The sequence below is a fragment of the Muntiacus reevesi genome, chromosome 9 (assembly GCF_963930625.1).
Source record: "Muntiacus reevesi chromosome 9, mMunRee1.1, whole genome shotgun sequence".
Classification (NCBI taxonomy): Eukaryota; Metazoa; Chordata; class Mammalia; order Artiodactyla; family Cervidae; genus Muntiacus; species Muntiacus reevesi.
The window spans coordinates 1,535,682-1,555,263 of record NC_089257.1 but is presented as its reverse complement, the minus strand read 5'-3'; the positions used below and the strand labels follow the sequence as shown (position 1 = coordinate 1,555,263).

Sequence of the window (19,582 nt, the reverse complement as noted above, 5' to 3'; positions counted from 1 at the left end):
CTTTTCTTCCAAATGGCAAGGGTCTTTTAATTTCAAGGCGGCAGTCACCATCTGCAGTGACTTTGGAGCCCAAAAATATAGTATCTCACTGTTTCCACTGTTTCCCCATCTATTGGCTCAAACTGGGGCTCAGGTGCATGCTCAGTCACTTCAGTCATGTCTGAGGCTTCCTGATCCAGGGATCAGGAGGTTGATTTTTCTGAGCCAGTGGATAAAAACTGCATCTCTTAAGTCTCCTGCTTTGGCAGGCACATGCTTTAACACTAGAACCACCTGGGACTAAGGGACTCTGCCATTACTATGGATATAGAGGGGTTTTGGGGAGAGGGTCTGCCAACCCATGCCAGGATTCTTGCCTGGAGAGTCCGCATGGACAGAGAAGGCTGGTAGGCTGCAGACCACCGGGTCACGAAGAGTCGGACACGACTGACTAAGCACAGCAGAGCACACTTCCTTATCTGCTTCAGCTGATCTTACTGCTAGGGAGAAGGAGCGGTGTGGGCAGAGAGTTAATTATATGATTTAACTCCTGCTAATAAGGTAGTGTTTATACATTCCTCTGATTAAAGCTGCAATAGCTTAATTCTTTGAACTGAACAGATTCTTTTCTTTTTTTCCATTCACTTTTATTAGTTGGAGGCTAATTACTTTACAATATTGTAGTGATTTTAGCCATACATTGACATGAATCAGCCATGGAATTACATGTATTCCCCATCGCGATCCCTACTCCCACCTCCCACTCTACCCGATCCCTCTGGGTCTTCCCAGTGCACCAGCCCCGAGCACTTGTCTCATGCATCCAACCTGGGTTGGTGATCTGTTTCACCCTTGATAATATACATGCTTCAATGCTGTTCTCTCGAAACATCCCACCCTCGCCTTCTCCCACAGAGTCCAAATGCCTTTTCTGTACATATGTGTCTCTTTTACTGCTTTGCATATAGGGCTATCGTTACCATCTTTCTAAATTCCATATATATGCGTTAGTATACTATAATGATCTTTATCTTTCTGGAATACTTCACTCTGTATAATGGGCTCCAGTTTCATCCATCTCATTAGTACTGATTCAAATGAATTCTTTTTAATGACTGAGTAATATTCCATGGTGTATATGTACCACAGCTTCCTTATCCATTCGTCTGCTGATAGGCATGTAGGTTGCTTCCATGTCCTGGCTATTATAAACAGTGCTGCGATGAACTTTGGGGTGCACGTGTCTCTTTCATATCTGGTTTCCTCGGTGTGAATGCCCAGAAGTGGGATTGCTGGGTCATATGGCAGTTCTATTCCCAGTTTTTAAAGAATCTCCACACTGTTCTCCATAGTGGCTGTACTAGTTTGCATTCCCACCAACAGTGTAAGAGGGTTCTCTTTTCTCCACACCCTCTCCAGCACTTATTGCTTGTAGACTTTTGGATAGCAGTCATCCTGACTGGTGTGTAATGGTACCTCATTGTGGTTTGGATTTGCATTTCTCTAATACTGAGTGAAGTTGAGAATCTTTTCATGTGTTTGTTAGCCGTCTGTATGTCTTCTTTGGAGAAATGTCCATTTAGTTCTTTGGCCCATTTTTTGATTGGGTCATTTATTTTTCTGGAAATGAGCTACAGCTGTTGCTTGTATATTTTTGAGATTAATCCTTTGTCTGTTGCTTCGTTTGCTATTATTTTCTCCCAATCTTAAGGCTGTCTTTTCACCTTGCTTATAGTTTCCTTTGTTGTGCAAATGCTTTTAAGTTTCATTAGGTCCCATTTGTTTATTTTTGCTTTTATTTCCAATATTCTGGGAGGTGGGTCATAGAGGATCCTGCTGTGATTTAAGTCGGAGAGTGTTTTGCCTAAGTTCTCCTCTAGGAGTTTTATAGTTTCTGGTCTTACATTTAGATCTTTAATCCACTTTGAGTTTCTTTTTGCGTATGGTGTTTAAAAGGGTTCTAGTTTCATTCTGTTACAAGTGGTTGACCAGTTTTCCCAGCATCACTTGTTAAAGAGGTTGTCTTTTTTCCATTGTATATCCTTGCCTCCTTTGTCAAGGATAAGGTGTCCATAGGTTCGTGGATTTATCTCTGGGCTTTCTATTCTGTTCCATTGATCTATATTTCTGTCTTTGTGCCAGTACCACACTGTCTTGATGACTGTGGCTTTGTAGTATTGTCTGAAGTCAGGCAGGTTGGTTCCTCCAGTTCCATTCTTCTTTTCAAGATTGCTTTGGCTATTCGAGGTTTTTTGTATTTCCATACAAATTGTGAAATTATTTGTTCCAGTTCTGTGAAAAATACTGTTGGTAGCTTGATAGGGATTGCATGGAATCTATAGATTTCTTTGGGTAGAATAGCCATTTTCACAATATTGATTCTTCCAATCCATGAACACGGTATGTTTCTCCATCTGTTTGTGTCCTCTTTGATTTCTTTCAGCAGTGTTTTACAGTTTTCTATGTATCGATCTTTTGTTTCTTTAGGTAGATATATTCCTAAGTATTTTATTCTCTTTGTTGCAATGGTGAATGGTATTGTTTCTTTAACTTCTCTTTCTGTTTTCTCATTGTTAGTGTATAGGAATGCAAGGGATTTCTGTGTGTTAATTTTATATCCTGCAACTTTACTATATTCGTTGATTAGCTCTAGTAATTTTCTGGTAGAGTCTTTAGGGTTTTCTATGTAGAGGATCATGTCATCTGCAAACAGCGAGAGTTTCACTTCTTCTTTTCCTATCTGGACTCCTTTTACTTCTTTTTCTGCTCTGAGTGCTGTGCCCAAAACTTCCAAAACTATGTTGAATAGTAGTGGTGAGAATGGGCACCCTTGTCTTGTTCCTGATTTTAGGGGAAATGCTTTCAATTTTTCACCATTGAGGGTAATGCTTGCTGTGGATTTGTCATATATGGCTTTTATTATGTTGAGGTATATTCCTTCTATTCCTGCTTTCTGGAGAGTTTTCATCATAAGTTGATGTTAAATTTTGTCAAAGGCTTTTTCTGTATCTATTGAGATAATCATATGGTTTTTATCTTTCAATTTGTTAATGTGGTGTATTACATTGTTTGATTAGGGGATAGTAAAGAATCTTTGCATTCCTGGGATAAAGTCCACTTGGTCATGATGTATGATCTTTTTAATATGTTGTTGGATTCTGTTTGCTAGGATTTTGTAATGGATTTCTGGCATCTACGTTCATAGAGATATTGGCCTGTAGTTTCCTTTTTCTGTGGCGTCTTTGTCTGGTTTTGGAATTAGGGTGATGGTGGCCTCAGAGAATGGGAATGGAAGTTTACCTTCTGCGTTTTGCTGGAAGAGTTTGAGTAAGATAGGTGTTAGCTCTTCTCAAATTTTTGGTAGAATTAAGCTGTGAAACCATCTGGTCCTGGACTTTTGTTTGCTGGAAGATTTCTGATTACAGTTTCCATTTCCTTGCTTGGGATGTGTCTATTAAGATCTTCTATTTCTTTCTGATTCAGTATTGGTAAGTTATATTTTTCTAAGAATTTGTGCATTTCTTCCAAGTTGTCCATTTTATTGGCACAGAACTGCCGGTAGTAGTCTCTTATGATCCTTTGTATTTCACTGTTGTCTGTTGTGATCTCTCCATTTTCACTTCTAGATTATGTTAATTTGGTTCTTCTCCCTTTGTTTCTTAATGAGTCTTGCTAATGGTTTGTCAGTTTTGTTTATTTCTTCAAAAGACCAGTTTTTAGCTTTGTTGATTGTTGCTATGGTCTCTTTTGCATTTGCTATGGTCTCTTTGCATTTATTTCTGCCCTAATTTTTAAGATTTCTTTCCTTCGACTAACCCTGGGGTTCTTCATCTCTTCCTTCTCTAGTTGCTTTAGGTGTAGAGTTAGGTTATTTATCTGACTTTTTTCTTGTTTCTTGAGGTAAGCGTTTAATGCTTTGAACTTTCCCCTTACCACTGCTTTTACAGTGTCCCATAGGTTATGGGTTGTTGTGTTTTCATTTTCATTCGTTTCTATGCATATTTTGATTTCTTTTTTGATTTCTTCTATGATTTGTTGGTTATTCAGAATCGTGTTACTTAGCCTCCATATGTTCGAATTTTTAATAATTCTTTTCCTGTAATTGAGACCTAATCTTACTGCACTGTGGTCAGAAAAGATGACTGGAATGATTTCAATTGTTTTGAATTACCCAAGGCTAGATATATGGCCCAGGATGTGATCTATTCTGGAGAAGTTTCCGTGTGCACTTGAGAAAAAGGAGAAATTGATTGTTTTGGGGTGAAATGTCCTATAGATATAAATTAGGTCTAGCTGGTCCATTGTGTCATTTCAAGTTTGTGTTTCCTTGTTAATTTTCTGTTTAGCAGATCTATCCATAGGTGTGAGTGGGGTATTAAAGTTTCCCACTATTATTGTGTTACTATTAATTTCCTCTTTCATACTCGTTAGCGTTTGCCGTACATATTGTGGTGCTCCTATGTTGGGTGCCTATATATTTATAATTGCTATAACTTCTTCTTGGATTGATCCTTTGATCATTAGGTAGTGTCTTTCTTTGTCTCTTTTCACAACCTTTATTTGAAAGTTCATTTTATCTGATATGAGTATGGCAACTCCTGCTTTCTTTTGGTCTCCGTTTGCATGAAATATTTATTTCCAACCCTTCACTTTTAGTCTGTATGTGTCCCTTGTTTTGAGGTGGGTCTCTTGTAGACACATATATAGGTATCCATTCAGCCAGTCTTTGTCTTTTGTTTGGGGCATTCAACCCATTTACATTTAAGGTAATTATTGATAGGTATGGTCCTGTTGCCATTTACTTTGTTGTTTTGGGTTCACGTTTATGCCACCTTTCTGCATTTCCTGTCTAGAGAAGATCCTTTAGCACTTGTTGAAGAGCTGGTTTGGTGGTGCTGAATTCTTTCAGCTTTTGCTTGTCTGTAAAGCTTTTGAATTCTCCTTCATATCTGAATGAGATCCTTGTTGGGTACAGTAATCTAGGTTGTAAGTTATCCTCTTTCATTACTTAAAGTATGTCCTGCCATTCCCATCTGGCCTGGAGGGTTTCTATTGATAGATCAACTGTTATCCTTATGGGAATCCCTATGTGTGTTATTTGTTGTTTCTCCCTTACTCTTTTTAAGATTTGTTCTTTGTGTTTGATCTTTGTTAATTTGATTCATATCTGTCTTGTGGTGTTTAGCCTTGGGTTTATCCTGTTTGGGACTCTCTGGGTTTCTTGGACTTGGGTGGCTATTTCCTTCCCCATTTTAGGGAAGTTTTCAGCTATTATCTCCTCGAGTATTTTCTCATGGCCTTTCTTTTTGTCTTCTTCTGGGACTCCTATGATTCGAACGTTGGGGCATTTCACATTGTCCCAGAGGTCCCTGAGGTTGTCCTCATTTCTTTTGTTTTTTTTTCTTTTTTCCTCCCTGCTTCATTTATTTCCACCATTTTATCTTCTACCTCACTTATCCTATCTTCTGTCTCTGTTATTCTACGTTTGGTTATTCTACTCTATTCCCTCTAGAGTACTTTTGATCTCATTTATTGCATTCTTCATTCTTCATTGACTCTTTTTTATTTCTTCTAGTTCCTTATTAAACAATTCTTGCATCTTCTCAATCTTTGTCTCCAGGCTATTTATCTGTAACTCCATTTGGTTTTCAAGATTTTGTATTATTTTTATTATCATTATTCTAAATTCTTTTGCAGGTAGATTCCCTATCTCCTCCTCTTTGTTTGAGTTGGTGGGCATTTTTCATGCTCCTTTACCTGTTGGGTAGTTCTCTGCCTTTTCATCTTGTTTAGATTGCTGTGTCTGGAGTGGGCTTTCTGTATTCTGGAGGTCTGTTGTTCCTTTTTATTGTGGAGGTTTCACCCAGGGGGTGGGGTAGGACGCTTGGCTTCTCAAGGTTTCCTGGTTAGGGAAGCTTGCGTCTCTGTTCTGGTGCGTGGAACTGGATTTCTTCTCTCTGGAGAGCAATGGAGTGCCCAGTAATGAGTTTTGCAATGGGTCTATGTGTTAGGTGTGACCTTGGGCAGCCTGTATGTTGATGCCCAGGGCTATGTTCCTGCATTACTGGAGAATTGGTGTGGCATGTCTTGCTCTGGAACTTATTGGTTTCAGTGTAGGTATGGAGGCTTTTGGACGGTCTCTTATTACTTAATGTTCCGTGTAGTCAGGAGTTTTCTGGTGTTCTCAGGTTCTGGGCTTAAGTCTCCTGCCTCTGGATTTCAGTCTTATACTTTCAGTACTCTCAAGACTTCTCCAACTATACATCACTGATAATAAAACTTCTAGTTTAATGGTGAAAAGATTCTCCACCGTAAGGGACACCCGGAGAGATTCACAGAGTTACATGAAGAAGAGGAGAGGAAGTAGGGAGATAGAGATGAGCAGGAGGAGAAAAGGGGGACTCAAGAGGAGAGAGAAAGATCTACGCAGTTCTCTGTTCCCAAAGTGTTCTCCGTAGCCCAGACACCCACAGAGATTCACAGAATTGGATTGGGAAGAGAAGGTGGAGGAGGAAATAGAGATGATCTGGGGGAGAAAACCAAGAGTCAAAAGTGGGAGAGAGTAATCAACACACTCCTGAGTAAAAATGGGTACTGAATATTGGATTCTTAAATGACCAAAATTTATATCAAATACTGAAAAACAAAGATTAAAAATCGAGAGTAGAGGTTAGACTCTTAAAAGTACAATATTAAAAGCAAAAACAAAAGCACAAAGAATTTTAGAAATATATATGAAGTTTGGTTTAAAAAATAGGGCCTTTTTTTTTTGCAAGGTTATAGTGAAATGAAAGTGTAAATTAAGTAGTAATAGAGGAATAATAGAGGACTTTAAAAGAAAATAAGAGAAGAAAATTAAAAAAAGAAAATAAAATTTTTCTAATTAAAAAAATAGCAAAAAATATATGAAAATGAAAGTTAAGGAGTAAAGAAGGAGTAATAGGGAATTTTAAAAGAAAATAGAAGACAAAAAATAAAAAAAAAAGAAAAGAAAAAAACATTTTTAATTAAAAATAAAAAAGTAAAAATATATTTAGGAATTTCTCTGGAGCTGTTGTGGTCAGTGTGGATTCGGTTCAGTTTCAGATAGGTCCTCGATCCAGCTTACACTTCTCGATATCTATAGGCCCTTCCAGTGTAGTCAGTGTTACCTACATGGTTATTAATCTGTTGCACCGGTCACTTCTGTAGTGGTTCCCTTTGTTTATTTGGCTTCTCTTTGCCAGTCTCTTCAGTGTCTAATTTCCGCCCTGGCACAGGTGGGCGGAGGTGGTCTCTTGCTGAGGTTCGCTTCTTCAGTCGTGCTATGGGGAGGGAGGGGCACTGCAGACAAATGTCCCTGGCGTGTGCAGGGAGCACTCGCTGTGTTCCGGCCACACTGGGTTTGCCCCCGCTCATGGGTGTGTGCTCTCCCCGTCTGCACTGCTCAGGCTCCTGGCTGCTCTATATGGAGTGTGCCCTGCATTGCGTGCGGTTCCAGTTTTTGGGTACTCCACAAAAGCGCAGACTCGGGTGGGCCTGCGTTTTGTGCCTACCCCTGCCGGAGCAGCTCAGGCAGCCAGGAGCTTGACGGGCGCCCTCTCCCCGGGTGGGGTGCGCCTTCTCCCCTCCACGGCCCCAGCCTCAGTTTCTGCCCGCGCCAGTCAGGTTCGTGCGTCTTGTGTTTAGCTGCGACCCCCCGGATGTCGACCATCCAGAATCTCAGGAAGTCTTTGGTTAGAACCTGGGAGCCTGTTTGCAGTTTGGTAGGGATGCTGTCTCTGGGGCCAAGTTTGCCCCTTTCCCCTCCACCCTGCCTCCGGCCTCCGCTGGGGGATGGGCCAGACCGCCGCTGGCTAGCTCTTCTCTGGAATTGCTCAGTCCCTTTATTCTCCGAACAGCCGGCAGTGTGTTTGGGCCGGTTAATTTTCTCTCTCTCTCTCTCTTGCTATCCCACAGTTTAAGTTGCTATCTCACTTAGCTCCCTCCGATTGCCCTCAGGGCATTCGGGCCCGCTCCTTACCCTAAGCAATGCCACCCGCTCCTCTCCGTTCTGAACCCAATTGCTGGTGGCAGATGTGGGCATCTGGGGTACTTTTCTGCTGGGAGTTCCTTTTAGGCTTGTAATCTGTGGGTTTTATTCATTTTTCCTCTCAGTTAGGTTGCCCTCCGAGATTTGAAAACGTCCCCCAGACCCGCCAGTGAGAGCATTTCCTGGTATTTGCAAACATCCTCTATTACGACTCCCTTCCCAGGAAGGGTCTCCCTCCGTACCTCTTTTGTCTCTCTTTTTATCTTTTATATTTTGTCCTACCTCCTTTCAAAGAAGATGGGCTGCTTTTCTGGGTGCCTGATGTCTTCTGCTAGCGGTCAGAAGTTGTTTTGTGAAGTTGGCTCAGCATTCAGATGCTCTTTAGATGAATTTGTCGGGGAGGAAGTGGACTCCCCGTCCTATCCCTCCACCATCTTAGCTCCTCCCTCCTGAACAGATTTACTTAACATAGCTTTGCAGACAGACGACCAAAACAGACTTGGTGCACCATGGCCAAGCAATGGAGGACACGCTTCTGGTCACAAATCACACTTTGCGAATTAAAGAAGGGTTGTCACCACACTCGCAGAAGCATGGCAGCTTCCATCCCCGAGGCCTGGCCAGGTCCCTGCAGGCTTTCTAGGACCACCTAAACCCAGTAACTGACAGCTGTGACTGCTTTCTATCTTCTTAGCTTCTCCCCTGCTCTTAACCTTGAAAGTGACTTTTCTTTCTACCATTCTTTTCTGCCAACACTTTCTCACAATCCACTCCACAAAAAGGCTCAAGGAGTAAGAAGGAAGGAGGAGGTGACCTGGGAATAATAGTAGACGACTTTGTCCTTCTCCTCTCGGCCCCTCCTTTGCTCTTCTTTCCTCTCCTCCCCCTTCTCTGTCTCTCTTTACATCTTTCTCTTTCCTTCTCCCTTGTCAACTCGATGTATGTGTGTTTTTCACACTCACACACACATGCACACTTTCTGTTCAAGATTAATACTATAAACTGTCCACTTTAATTAATTTTCATCTATTAAATTATATACACTATTGTATTATATTTTTTTTGATCTATGAATAAATCCTTAATTTTAAAAAGGAAAGAACAAAGCAGTGAATAAAAGAATAGTGGGTACAATGGAAAAAAGACAACCTCTTTAACAAGTGGTGCTGAGAAAACTGGTCAACCACTTGTAAAAGAATGAATCTAGAACCCTTTCTAATACCATACACAAAAAGAAACTCAAAGTGGATTAAAGATCTAAATGTAAGACCAGAAACTATAAAACTCCTAGAGGAGAACATAGGCAAAACACTCTCCGACATAAATCACAGCAGGATCCTCTATGACCCACCTCCCAGAATATTGGAAATAAAAACAAAAATAAACAAATGGGACCTAATGAAACTTAAAAGCATTTGCACAACAAAGGAAACTATAAGCAAGGTGAAAGGACAGACTTCAGATTGGGTGATAGTAATAGCAAACGAAGCAACAGACAAAGGATTAATCTCAAAAATATACAAGCAACCCCTGCAGCTCAATTCAAAAAAAATAAATGACCCAATCAAAAAATCGGCCAAAGAACTAAAAAGACATTTCTCCAAAGAAGATATACAGATGGCTAGCAAACACATGAAAAGATGCTCAACATCACTCAGTATTAGAGAAATGCAAATCCAAACCACAATGAGGTACCATTACATGCCAGTCAGGATTGACTGCTATCCAAAAGTCTACAAGCAATAAGTACTGGAGAGGGTGTGGAGAAAAGGGAACCCTCTTACACTGTTGGTGGGAATGCAAACGAGTACAGCCACTATGGAGAACAATGTGGAGATTTCTTTAAAAACTGGAAATAGAATGGCCATATGACCCAGCAATCCCACTTCTGGGCATACACACCGAGGAAACCAGATATGAAAGAGACACGTGCACCCCAAAGTTCATTATAGCACTGTTTATAATAGTCAGGACTTGGAAGCAACCTAGATGTCCATCAGTAGACAAGTGGATAAGGAAGCTGTGGTACATATACACCATGGAATATTACTCAGTCATTAAAAAGAATTCATTTGAATCAACACTAATGAGATGGATGAAACCGGAGCCCATTGTACAGAGTGAAGTAAGCCAGAAAGATAAAGACCATTACAGTGTACTAATGCATATATATGGAATTTAGAAATGTGGTAATGATAGCCCTATATGCAAAACAGAAAAAGAGACACAAGTGTACAGAACAGATTTTGGACTCTGTTGGAGTAGGTGAGGGTGGGATGTTTCGAGAGAACAGCATCGAAACATGTATATCATCAAGGGTGAAACAGATCACCAGCCCAGGTTGGATGCATGAGACAAGTGCTCGGGGCTGGTGCACTGGGAAGACCAGCGAGATCGGGTGGAGAGGGAGGTGGGAGGGTGGATCGGGATGGGGAATACATGTAATTCCATGGCTGATTCATGTCAATGTATGACAAAAACCACTATAATACTGTAAAGTAATTAGCCTCCAACTAATAAAAATAAATGGAAAAAAAAAAAAAGAATAGTGTGTTGGTTTCCTAAGTTCTTGTCCTTGCACTACATACAATATTTATTAGAAACCCTGTTTTCAGGGTCTGGTTTTGTCTACCTGGGTCTAAGCATGGAAATAGGCTTTTAAACTAAACAGAACAGCAGCTAAGCACAGTGGCACCAGCAGCGACCATGGAAAACAAGGTGGAGCGGGTTCTCAAAAGACTAGATATGGAACTGCCACATGACACAGCAATTCCATTCATGAGCATACATTCAAAAAATGAAAACACTAGGAGAAGAGATCCATGAACCCCAATGTTCATAACAACATTATTTATAATAGTCAAGATGTGAAAGCAACCCATGTCCATCAATAAATGAGTGGGTTAAAAGATGTGATATAGATATAATGGAATTCCTCTCACCAATAAAAAAGAAGGAAATTTTGTAATTTACAGCAAATGGATGCACTTAGAGGGATTCTTCTAAGTGAAATAAGTCAGAGAAGGGAAAATGCTATATGATATCCACTTAAAGGTAGCATCTAAAAAGTGAAACAAACTAGAAAACATGACAAAACAGAAAAGAGTCACAGATATAGAGAATAAACTAGTGGTTGATGGAGTGGAGAAAGAAGAGGGAAAATGCAAGTGGTAAGATACATGGAGGGGGTTAAGAGAGAAAATTACTAGTTATAAAATAAATGAGCTACAAAGATGTATTACACAGCAGAGGAAATTATAGCCAATATTTTATAATAGCTATAAATGGAATGACAACTTCAAAACTTCTGGACAATTATGTTGTACACATGAAACATATAAAATATTGTACAACTATATCATAAATAAGTAAATCAATAAAAATAAAACATAAGAAAAACTAAATGAAAAAATAAACATAATGCCTCCAAAAAACAAGCCAGACCTTTCCTTATCTCTCTACTTAGTTATTCCTGTGTCCTACAAATATTCTCTTACATATTCTCACCCTTGTCTTCCTTATAAGAGTAATAACACCAGCACCAAAGTTACCCTTACTGATGCCCGCATGTGGCCCTCTATCACTCTCTTCTGGGCCTCATCGATCACTTTGTCCCTCAGACCAAACACAAAAGGGCTTTACAGGGGGATAAGGATAACATGGAACACTGACATGACCTTGTCCTGTTTCTTCGGCTGGCTAGACAGAGGAAACAGTTACAGAGAGAGGCCTGTGCCAAGGAAGAGAGTCACAGTTGTCACATGGCAGGCACAGGTGTGGAAGGCCTTGGCACTGCCTTTGATGGAGGAGATTTCCAGAATGGAAACTGCAGTGAAACCATAGGATAGGAGGAAAGAACCAAATCCAGAAAGAATCCCAGCCACAAAAAAATAATAATAATTTGACCAATGAAGGGATTGGAACAAGACAAGGAAATAATCTGGGGTATGTCACAGAAGAAATGCCAGATGAGATTTGGCCACAGTAGCAGAGATTAAAGCAAGAGACTGCTTGAACTAAGCTAGCAAGGAAACCACTCCCAAAGGCCCCTGCAACCTTCTTCTGGCAGAGGCCGGGAGCCATGACGGCGGAGTACTGCAGGGGCTGCCCACAGCAGCGGACCTGTCACAGGCCACGAGGAACAAAGGCAGCACTCGGTCAGATCCCAGCAGGATGCAACGAAGTCCTGGGCGGCACAGGCGACAAAGGAAATAGCTTTTTCAACGTTGGAGAAATCTGAAAGCATCCTTGTTGTAATAGAAGAAGAATAGCTGATGTCAATAAAAGATAGGACACTGAAAAAAAAATTCATAGGTGTATGGAGGTGGGAGTCCATGCTGATCAGGATGAGAAGACCCAGGTTACAGATGAGGGTCACAAGGTACATCCCTAGGAAGATCGGAAAGACATTCAGCTGCAACTCTTTGTCATCTGAGATTCCCAGGAGAACAGACATGACCACAGAGGTGTGATTTCTGTCCCCTTCCATGGACCTGATCGGTGGCATCTGCTGAGAAAAACATGAGAGAAGCAGATGCTTTCGTTCTACAAATAAAAGTACTCTTCATATTTTTCAGTCTTGCAGCTGAATAGCTATACAAGCTTGAATCATCAAAGTCAAGTTAACCTGTGCCTTTCATGTATAATCTACACCCTTAATTAGAAAATTCTCTTGAAGATATACTGTAATTCTTTTGTAGGGGACAAAAGACAGTAAATGGACATCGTTAGCATGTGTCCATTAATTGTATTAATGTGACGTTTCCTCATTCCAGATTTTACAAATATAGGAAGATCAGAAATAGACCTAATTAGGAAAATCAGCTCTCTAATATGGTGAAAGTTGAAGGAAGTGGGGAAAACCACTGGACCATTCAGGAATGACCTAAATCAAATCCCTTATGACTATACAGTGGAGGTGAGAAATAGATTTAAGGGACTAGATCTGATAGACAGAGTGCCTGATGAACTATGGACAGAGGTTCGTGACATTGTACAGGAGACAGGAATCAACACAGGAGACAGGAATCAACACCATCCCCAAGAGAGAGAAATGCACAAAAAAGCAAAATGGCTGTCTGAGGAGTCCTTACAAATACCTGTGAAAAGAAAAGAAGTGAAAAGCAAAGGGGAAAAGGAAAGATATAGCCATTTGAATGCAGAGTTCCTTTTTTTTTTTTTTTTAATGCAGAGTTACAAAGAATAGCAAGGAAAGATCAGAAAACCTTCCTCAGTGATCAATGCAAAGAAATAGAGGAAAACAATAGAATGGGAAAGATGAGGGGTCTCTTCAAGAAAATTAGAGGTACCAAGGGAACATTTCATGCAACGATGGGCTCGATAAAGTACAGAAATGGTATGGACCTAAGAGAAGCAGAAGATATTAAGAAGAGGTGGCAAGAATACACAGAAGAACTGTACAAAAAAGATCTTCATGACCCAGACAATCACGATGGTATGATCACTCACCCAGAGCCTGACATCCTGGAATCTGAAGTCAAGTGGACCTTAGGAAGCATCACTACAAACAAAGCTAGTGGAGGTGATGGAATTCCAGTTGAGCTATTTCCAATCCTAAAACATGATGATGTCAAGGTGCTGCACTCAATATGCCAGGAAATATGGAAAACTCAGCAGTGGCCACAGGACTGGAAAAGGTCAGTTTTCATTCCAATCCCTAAGAAAGGCAAACACAAAGAATGCTCAAACTACCACACAACTGCACTCATTTCACACGCTAGCAAAGTAATGCTCAAATTCTCCAAGCCAGGCTTCAACAGTACGTGAACCCTGAACTACAAGATGTTCAAGCTAGTTTAGAAAAGGCAGAGGAACCAGAGATCAAATTGCCAACATATGCTGGCTCATTGAAAAAGCAAGAGAGTTCCAGAAAAACATCTACTTCTGCTTTATTGACTATGCCAAACACTTTGACTGTGTAGAAAACAATAAACTGTGGAACATTCTGAAAGAGATGGGAATATCAGACCACCTGATCTGCCTCTTGAGAAATCTGTATGCAGGTCAGGAAGCAACAGTTCAAACTGGACAAGAAACAACAGACAGATTCCAAATAGGAAAAGGAGCTCATCAAGGCTGCATATTGTCACTCTGCTTATTTAACTTATATGCAGAACACATTATGAGAAATGCTGGGCTGGAGGAAGCACAAGCTGAAATCAAGATTGTTGGAAGAAATATCAATAACCTCAGATATGCAGATGGCACCAACATTATGGCAGAAAGTGAAGAAGAACTAGAGAGCCTCTTGATAAATGTGAAAGAGAAGACTGAAAAAGTTGACTTAAAGCTCAACATTCAGAAAACATGTCAAGATCATGACATCCGGTCCCATCACTTCATGGGAAATAGATGGGGAAACAGTGACAGACTTTATTTTGGGGGGCTCCAGTATCACTGCAGATGGTGACTACAGCCATGAATTTAAAGATGCTTACTGCTTAGAAGAAAAGTTATGATCAACCTGGACAGTGTATTGAAAAGCAGAGACATTATTTTGCCAGCAATGATCTGTCTAGTCAGAGCTATGGCTTTTCCAGTAGTCATGTCTGGATGTGAGAGTCGGACTATGAAGAAGTGATGCTTTTGAGCTGTGGTTTGGAATAGACTCTTCAGAGTCCCTTGAAATGCGGGGAGATCCAACCAGTCCAACCTAAAGGAAATCAGTCCTGAATATTCATTCTTGAAGCTGAAATTCCAATACTCTGGTCACCTGATGTGATGAAATGACCCATTTGAAAAGACCCTGCTGCTGGGAAAGATTGAAGGCGGGAGGAGAAGGGGACAACAGAGGATGAGTTGGATGTTTGGCATCACTGACACAATGAGCATGACTTTGAGTACACTCCAGGAGTTGGTGATGGACAGGGAGACCTGGAGTGTTGCAGTCCATGGGGTCACAGAGAGTTGGACATGACTGAGAAACTGAACTGAACAGATGCATTTGACAAACTCACTGAATTGTAATTTTTATTTATTTTTTAGAAATTTATGTATTTGACTATTCTGGATCTTTGTTGCTGCACTTGGGCTTTTTCAGTTGCCGTGAGCGGGGGCAGATCTCTCACTCTGGGGCACAGGCTTCTTATTGCCGGGAGAAATATGTACTTTATATCAGTTTCTTGAAGTCGGAAATCTGGCAAGTCAACAGTCAGTACCCATCTTGTTCTTATTTTTAAACAGATCACAAGGACCACAAACTTACATCCTCCTACTGAAGATGAAAATTGGCCAGAGTTAAGAACCCTGCCTATCTTAAATCTTTTTCCTCTTTTGCACCTTAAGGTTTCCTGGCAAATATCAGCATTAAAGTAACTCTAACCTTTCTATTCCATCCATTATACCACACCATACAATCACAAGTTTTGGGGACATCAAATGTTGAACACAGATAAAAGAAAAGACTTTATACCAGTTTTTCATATTTGTTCTTCTTCTACGGTGTGAAATATTTAGTAACTTTATTATGTACATGAATTCTCATACAATTCTCATCACATCAAACATGTTCAGATGCCTGAAATAGCAGAAATGATTTGGTAGCATGATCACACTGTCTGTGTCCAACAAGGATGTACTTAGTTGCCTCTGACTCTGCAGTCCCATGCACTGTAGCTTACAGGCTCCTCTGCTCATGTGATATCTCTAGGCAAGTGTACTGGAGTGGGTTGCCACTTCCTACTCCAAGGGATCTTTCTGAAAGATTGTTGCTTCATGAATCAGGCAAAGACACCGGGGTACTTGGTGTCCGGAAGAGAAGAATTCAATCCAGGGCCAGAGATCAGGCTTGACCGCTCAGATCTTTTGTGTAATAAAGTTGTATTAAAGTATAAAGGAGATAAAGCTTCTGACACAGACATCAAAAGGGGGTAGGAAGACTACCCCCTTGCTAGTGCCAGCAAAGGAGTTATATACTCTTCAATGAATCCAAAGAATGTCTGGAGGTTGTAAAGTCTTCACCACATATATTTCCATAATCTATATTTTATGATAACGGAATTAGCCAAAAGATTTAATCCAGAGACTGTCCTCAGTGAGGATGCATCCTTGTAAAGGCCAGATCTACTCCCATAATTTATGTTTTAAGAAAACAGAATCAGCCAGAGGGCTTAATCCAGAGACTGTGCTCAGGCAGGATACATTATTGTTATATAATCCTAAGGAATGTAGAGGGAAAAATGTAAAAACTATGTCCTTTCTTCCTTCTTGAGTATTCCAGACCTCTCTCTCCTTGGGGACCCCTAGACTTCTTATCGCCCTGCCTAGGAAATGACTCTCTCATCCCAACCCAGGGATCAAACCTGCATCTCTTGCATTTCCTTCATTGGCAGGCAGATTCTTTATCACTAGCACCACTTGGGAAGCCTTCCATCTTAGAGTGATTTTTCCAAATTTGATGGGAGAGAGAGATTTGAGTCATACAATATTAGAAATTTCTATTGATTGTGACATTGATTTTTAATATCATCCCCACCAGAAATCCCCTTTGTACACTAGAGGCAAGAAATTACATCTTGAAACTTGTCAGTAAATGGTACAGAAGGAAACACATGCTTCATTCCGTTCCTCTTTCTCATTCAAGCCACCTCCGCCTTCAATAGATTACAGTGGTGGAGCCTAGGATATATTCCCAAGCTTATGGGGTAATTCTCCCTGAGAAGAACTTACACAAATATAAGCTGTGTCAAACTGGTCTTCCCAGGAGGCACAATCAGGCCGATGAAGTGAAGCAAAGTAAAGTAAAAGTCATTCAATCATGTCCAACTCTTCATGACCCCATGGGCTGTACAGTCCATGGAATTCTCCAGGCCAGAATACTGGAGTGGGTAGATGTTCCTTTCTTCAGGGGATCTTCCCAACCCAGGTATCGAACCAGGTTTCCCGCATTGCAGTCGGACTGTTCACCAGCTGAGCCACCAAGGAAGTCCAAGCAGGCCAATAGTATACCTTGTCTCTGCGTACATTGTCATCAGAAACACAGAACAAACCTTGGCCACCACCACATCTGGATTGCGCTGTGTCATGATATTTGGGAGACAAGGTTTACGCACTCCTGAGGTCTGTGTCAGCTGTCTCTGCTTCAGGGTCAGAAGCCCGAGATTGAACAGGGCTCCCACTGAGAAGCAAAAGAGGAATAGCAAGGTTCTAAACCTTAACATTTCACAAATACTTACAGATATATTAATAAATGTTGATGCCACATCTCATGGAGAATGAAAACTATGAATCTCCAGGACATAGATATCGTGTTCATGTGGCAACAAGTCAGCTGTTGGTCCATACTGGCATATGGCTTTTCAAATTAAGCCGTCTTTGTCAAAGGCGTCAGGAATTTTATAGTCCTCTCTTGTGAATATTGTTGAGGGTTAAGATGATTCTAAAAAGACAAATCCATCAGAAATCTCAGTCTATGGCCTCAGCGACACGCTCTCATCTTTTGCAACCTCTTCAAGGCATCTTTGATGTCTTTGTTTCTCAGACTGTAAATCAAAGGATTCAGCATGGGAATCATCACCGTGTAGAAGACCGATGCGAATCTGTCGAAGCTGGAAGAACCACCGGAGCTGGAGCTCAGATAGACAAATATCCCTGAGGTATAGAAGAGGCTCACTGCAGTCAGGTGGGAAGCACAGGTTTTGAAAGCTTTGGATCTGCCTTTCACGGAAGTGATCTTCAAGATGGAGATGCCAATGTAGACATAGGATATCAAGATAATGGAAACATTTAGTATCCCAAAGATCATTGTCGATAAAGCAGTAAAGAGTTGTGCAGAGAACGTGTCAGTGCAGGACAGAACTAACAGCTGGGGCATGTCACAGAAGAAGTGGTTGATGACATTAGGCCCACAGAACTGGAACTTCGACAAGAAACACAAATAGGATATAGAACCAGAGAGTCCAGCCAAGTAGGATCCCAGCACCATCCGACCACAGAGAGCGGGCGACATGATTGAGGAATAGAGGAGTGGGTTACAAATGGCAACATATCGGTCATAAGCCATGGCAGTCATGAGGCAAGACTCACTCAACCCCATGGTTGAGAATACGAAATTCTGAATCACACAGTCCACATAGGTGATAATTTTCTGTTCCCGGAAGGAGTCGTAAAGCATCTTGGGGACTGTGGCAGTCACGTAGCAGATGTCCATGAAGGACAGGTTACTGAGGAAGAAATACATGGCGGTGTGGAGGTGGGAGTCTATTCCTATTAAGATGATGAGCGACAGGTTACACGTCAGGGTCAAAATGTATATCACCAGGAATACAGCAAAAAGTACTGCGATGACTCTGGGAAAATCTGAGAATCCCAAGAGGATAAAATAAGTGATCTCTGTGATATTGCCTCCTCCAATCATTGGCTTGACACTCCTAAAATCAGAAAAATGACCAGAGGATACATTGCCTACTCGTGACATGGTAGCATTACACGTCTCATATACAACATATTTTCCCCCACTGAGCACTGGAAAAGTGGAAATGCTCCAGGGTCCTAGGGAAAGACCCCAGCTTTTCATCTTGAATTGTCAAGAAGTGCCTTCTCAGTGTTCCATGGACTATAGAGTCCATGGAATGCTCCAGGCCAGAATACTGGAGTGAGTAGCCTTTCCCTTCTCCAGGCGATCTTCCCAACCCAGGGATTGAACCCAGGTCTCCCGCGTTGCAAGCGGATCCTTTACCAACTGAGCCACCAGGGAAGCCTAACAAGACTGGATTGGGTAGCCTATCATTTCTCCAGCAGATCTTCCCAACCCAGGAATTGAACTGGTACCTCTGTTTTACAGGCAGATTCTTTACCAGATGAGCCACGAGGGAAGCCCAATTATTTTATGAGGTCTCACAAAAATTAAAAGGCATATTTTTAAATTGACTGAAACTTTGAAATAAAGCAAAGTCTATCTCTGCCAGAGCAATTGAAATTCTGTGCTTTTATATCACGAAGAGACCTTTGGTTAAAACAACGATGATTTTAAAGACCTCTGATGATTTAATATGTATAACTGTTGCTTTATAATAATAAAAGGATAAGCAGCATCATTTTGGGATAAATTAGAACTAGTCCTTCTTCCCATGATGGTCACCCAGATGGGTTTTCAAGAATTTTGTCTTTACCCATAAAAAATTACCTTGTTTATAACAACACCTCAATTTTATACATATGTATTCAATACATCATCTCCAAAATAATCTGGAGATTTACCTTAATTTATATTCACGATATACTTTTGTAGAGCACAGCATGTGTGCCCAATAGTTATGAAATAAATCTTCTTAGGGAAGCCGTGTACAAACTGTTCTAAAGGGAGCCTAGTACAACTCACTACTAGCCCCAATTATTGTCCTAATATTCGAACATTCTGCATGGTAGGCACCATCAGTTCCTTGGACATGACTCTGAGCAAATGCCAGGAGATAGTGCAGGACAGGGAAGCCTGGCGTGCTGCAGTCCATGGGGTCACAAAGAATCAGACACAACTGAGCAACTGAACAAGGAAATGATTAGGGCTGTGGTTAAAGTTCCAACTTAAAGATATAGTTCTCAGTGACATAAGCAAGATGACAACATAGGTCATGC

General features: G+C 41.0%; 1 protein-coding gene and 1 pseudogene across 1 annotated transcript; both read right to left on the bottom strand.

The window, feature by feature from the left end:
* Positions 1 to 7,510: 7,510 nt before the first annotated feature.
* On the bottom strand, positions 7,511 to 17,034 carry LOC136174546 (olfactory receptor 5AN6-like; annotated as a pseudogene).
* Positions 17,035 to 17,426: 392 nt separating this feature from the next.
* On the bottom strand, positions 17,427 to 18,368 carry LOC136174545 (olfactory receptor 5AN1-like). The gene has a single exon (XM_065944721.1). The coding sequence runs from the start codon at positions 18,363 to 18,365 to the stop codon at positions 17,427 to 17,429; it is 939 nt and encodes a 312-aa protein (XP_065800793.1). The 5' UTR covers positions 18,366 to 18,368.
* Positions 18,369 to 19,582: the final 1,214 nt, after the last annotated feature.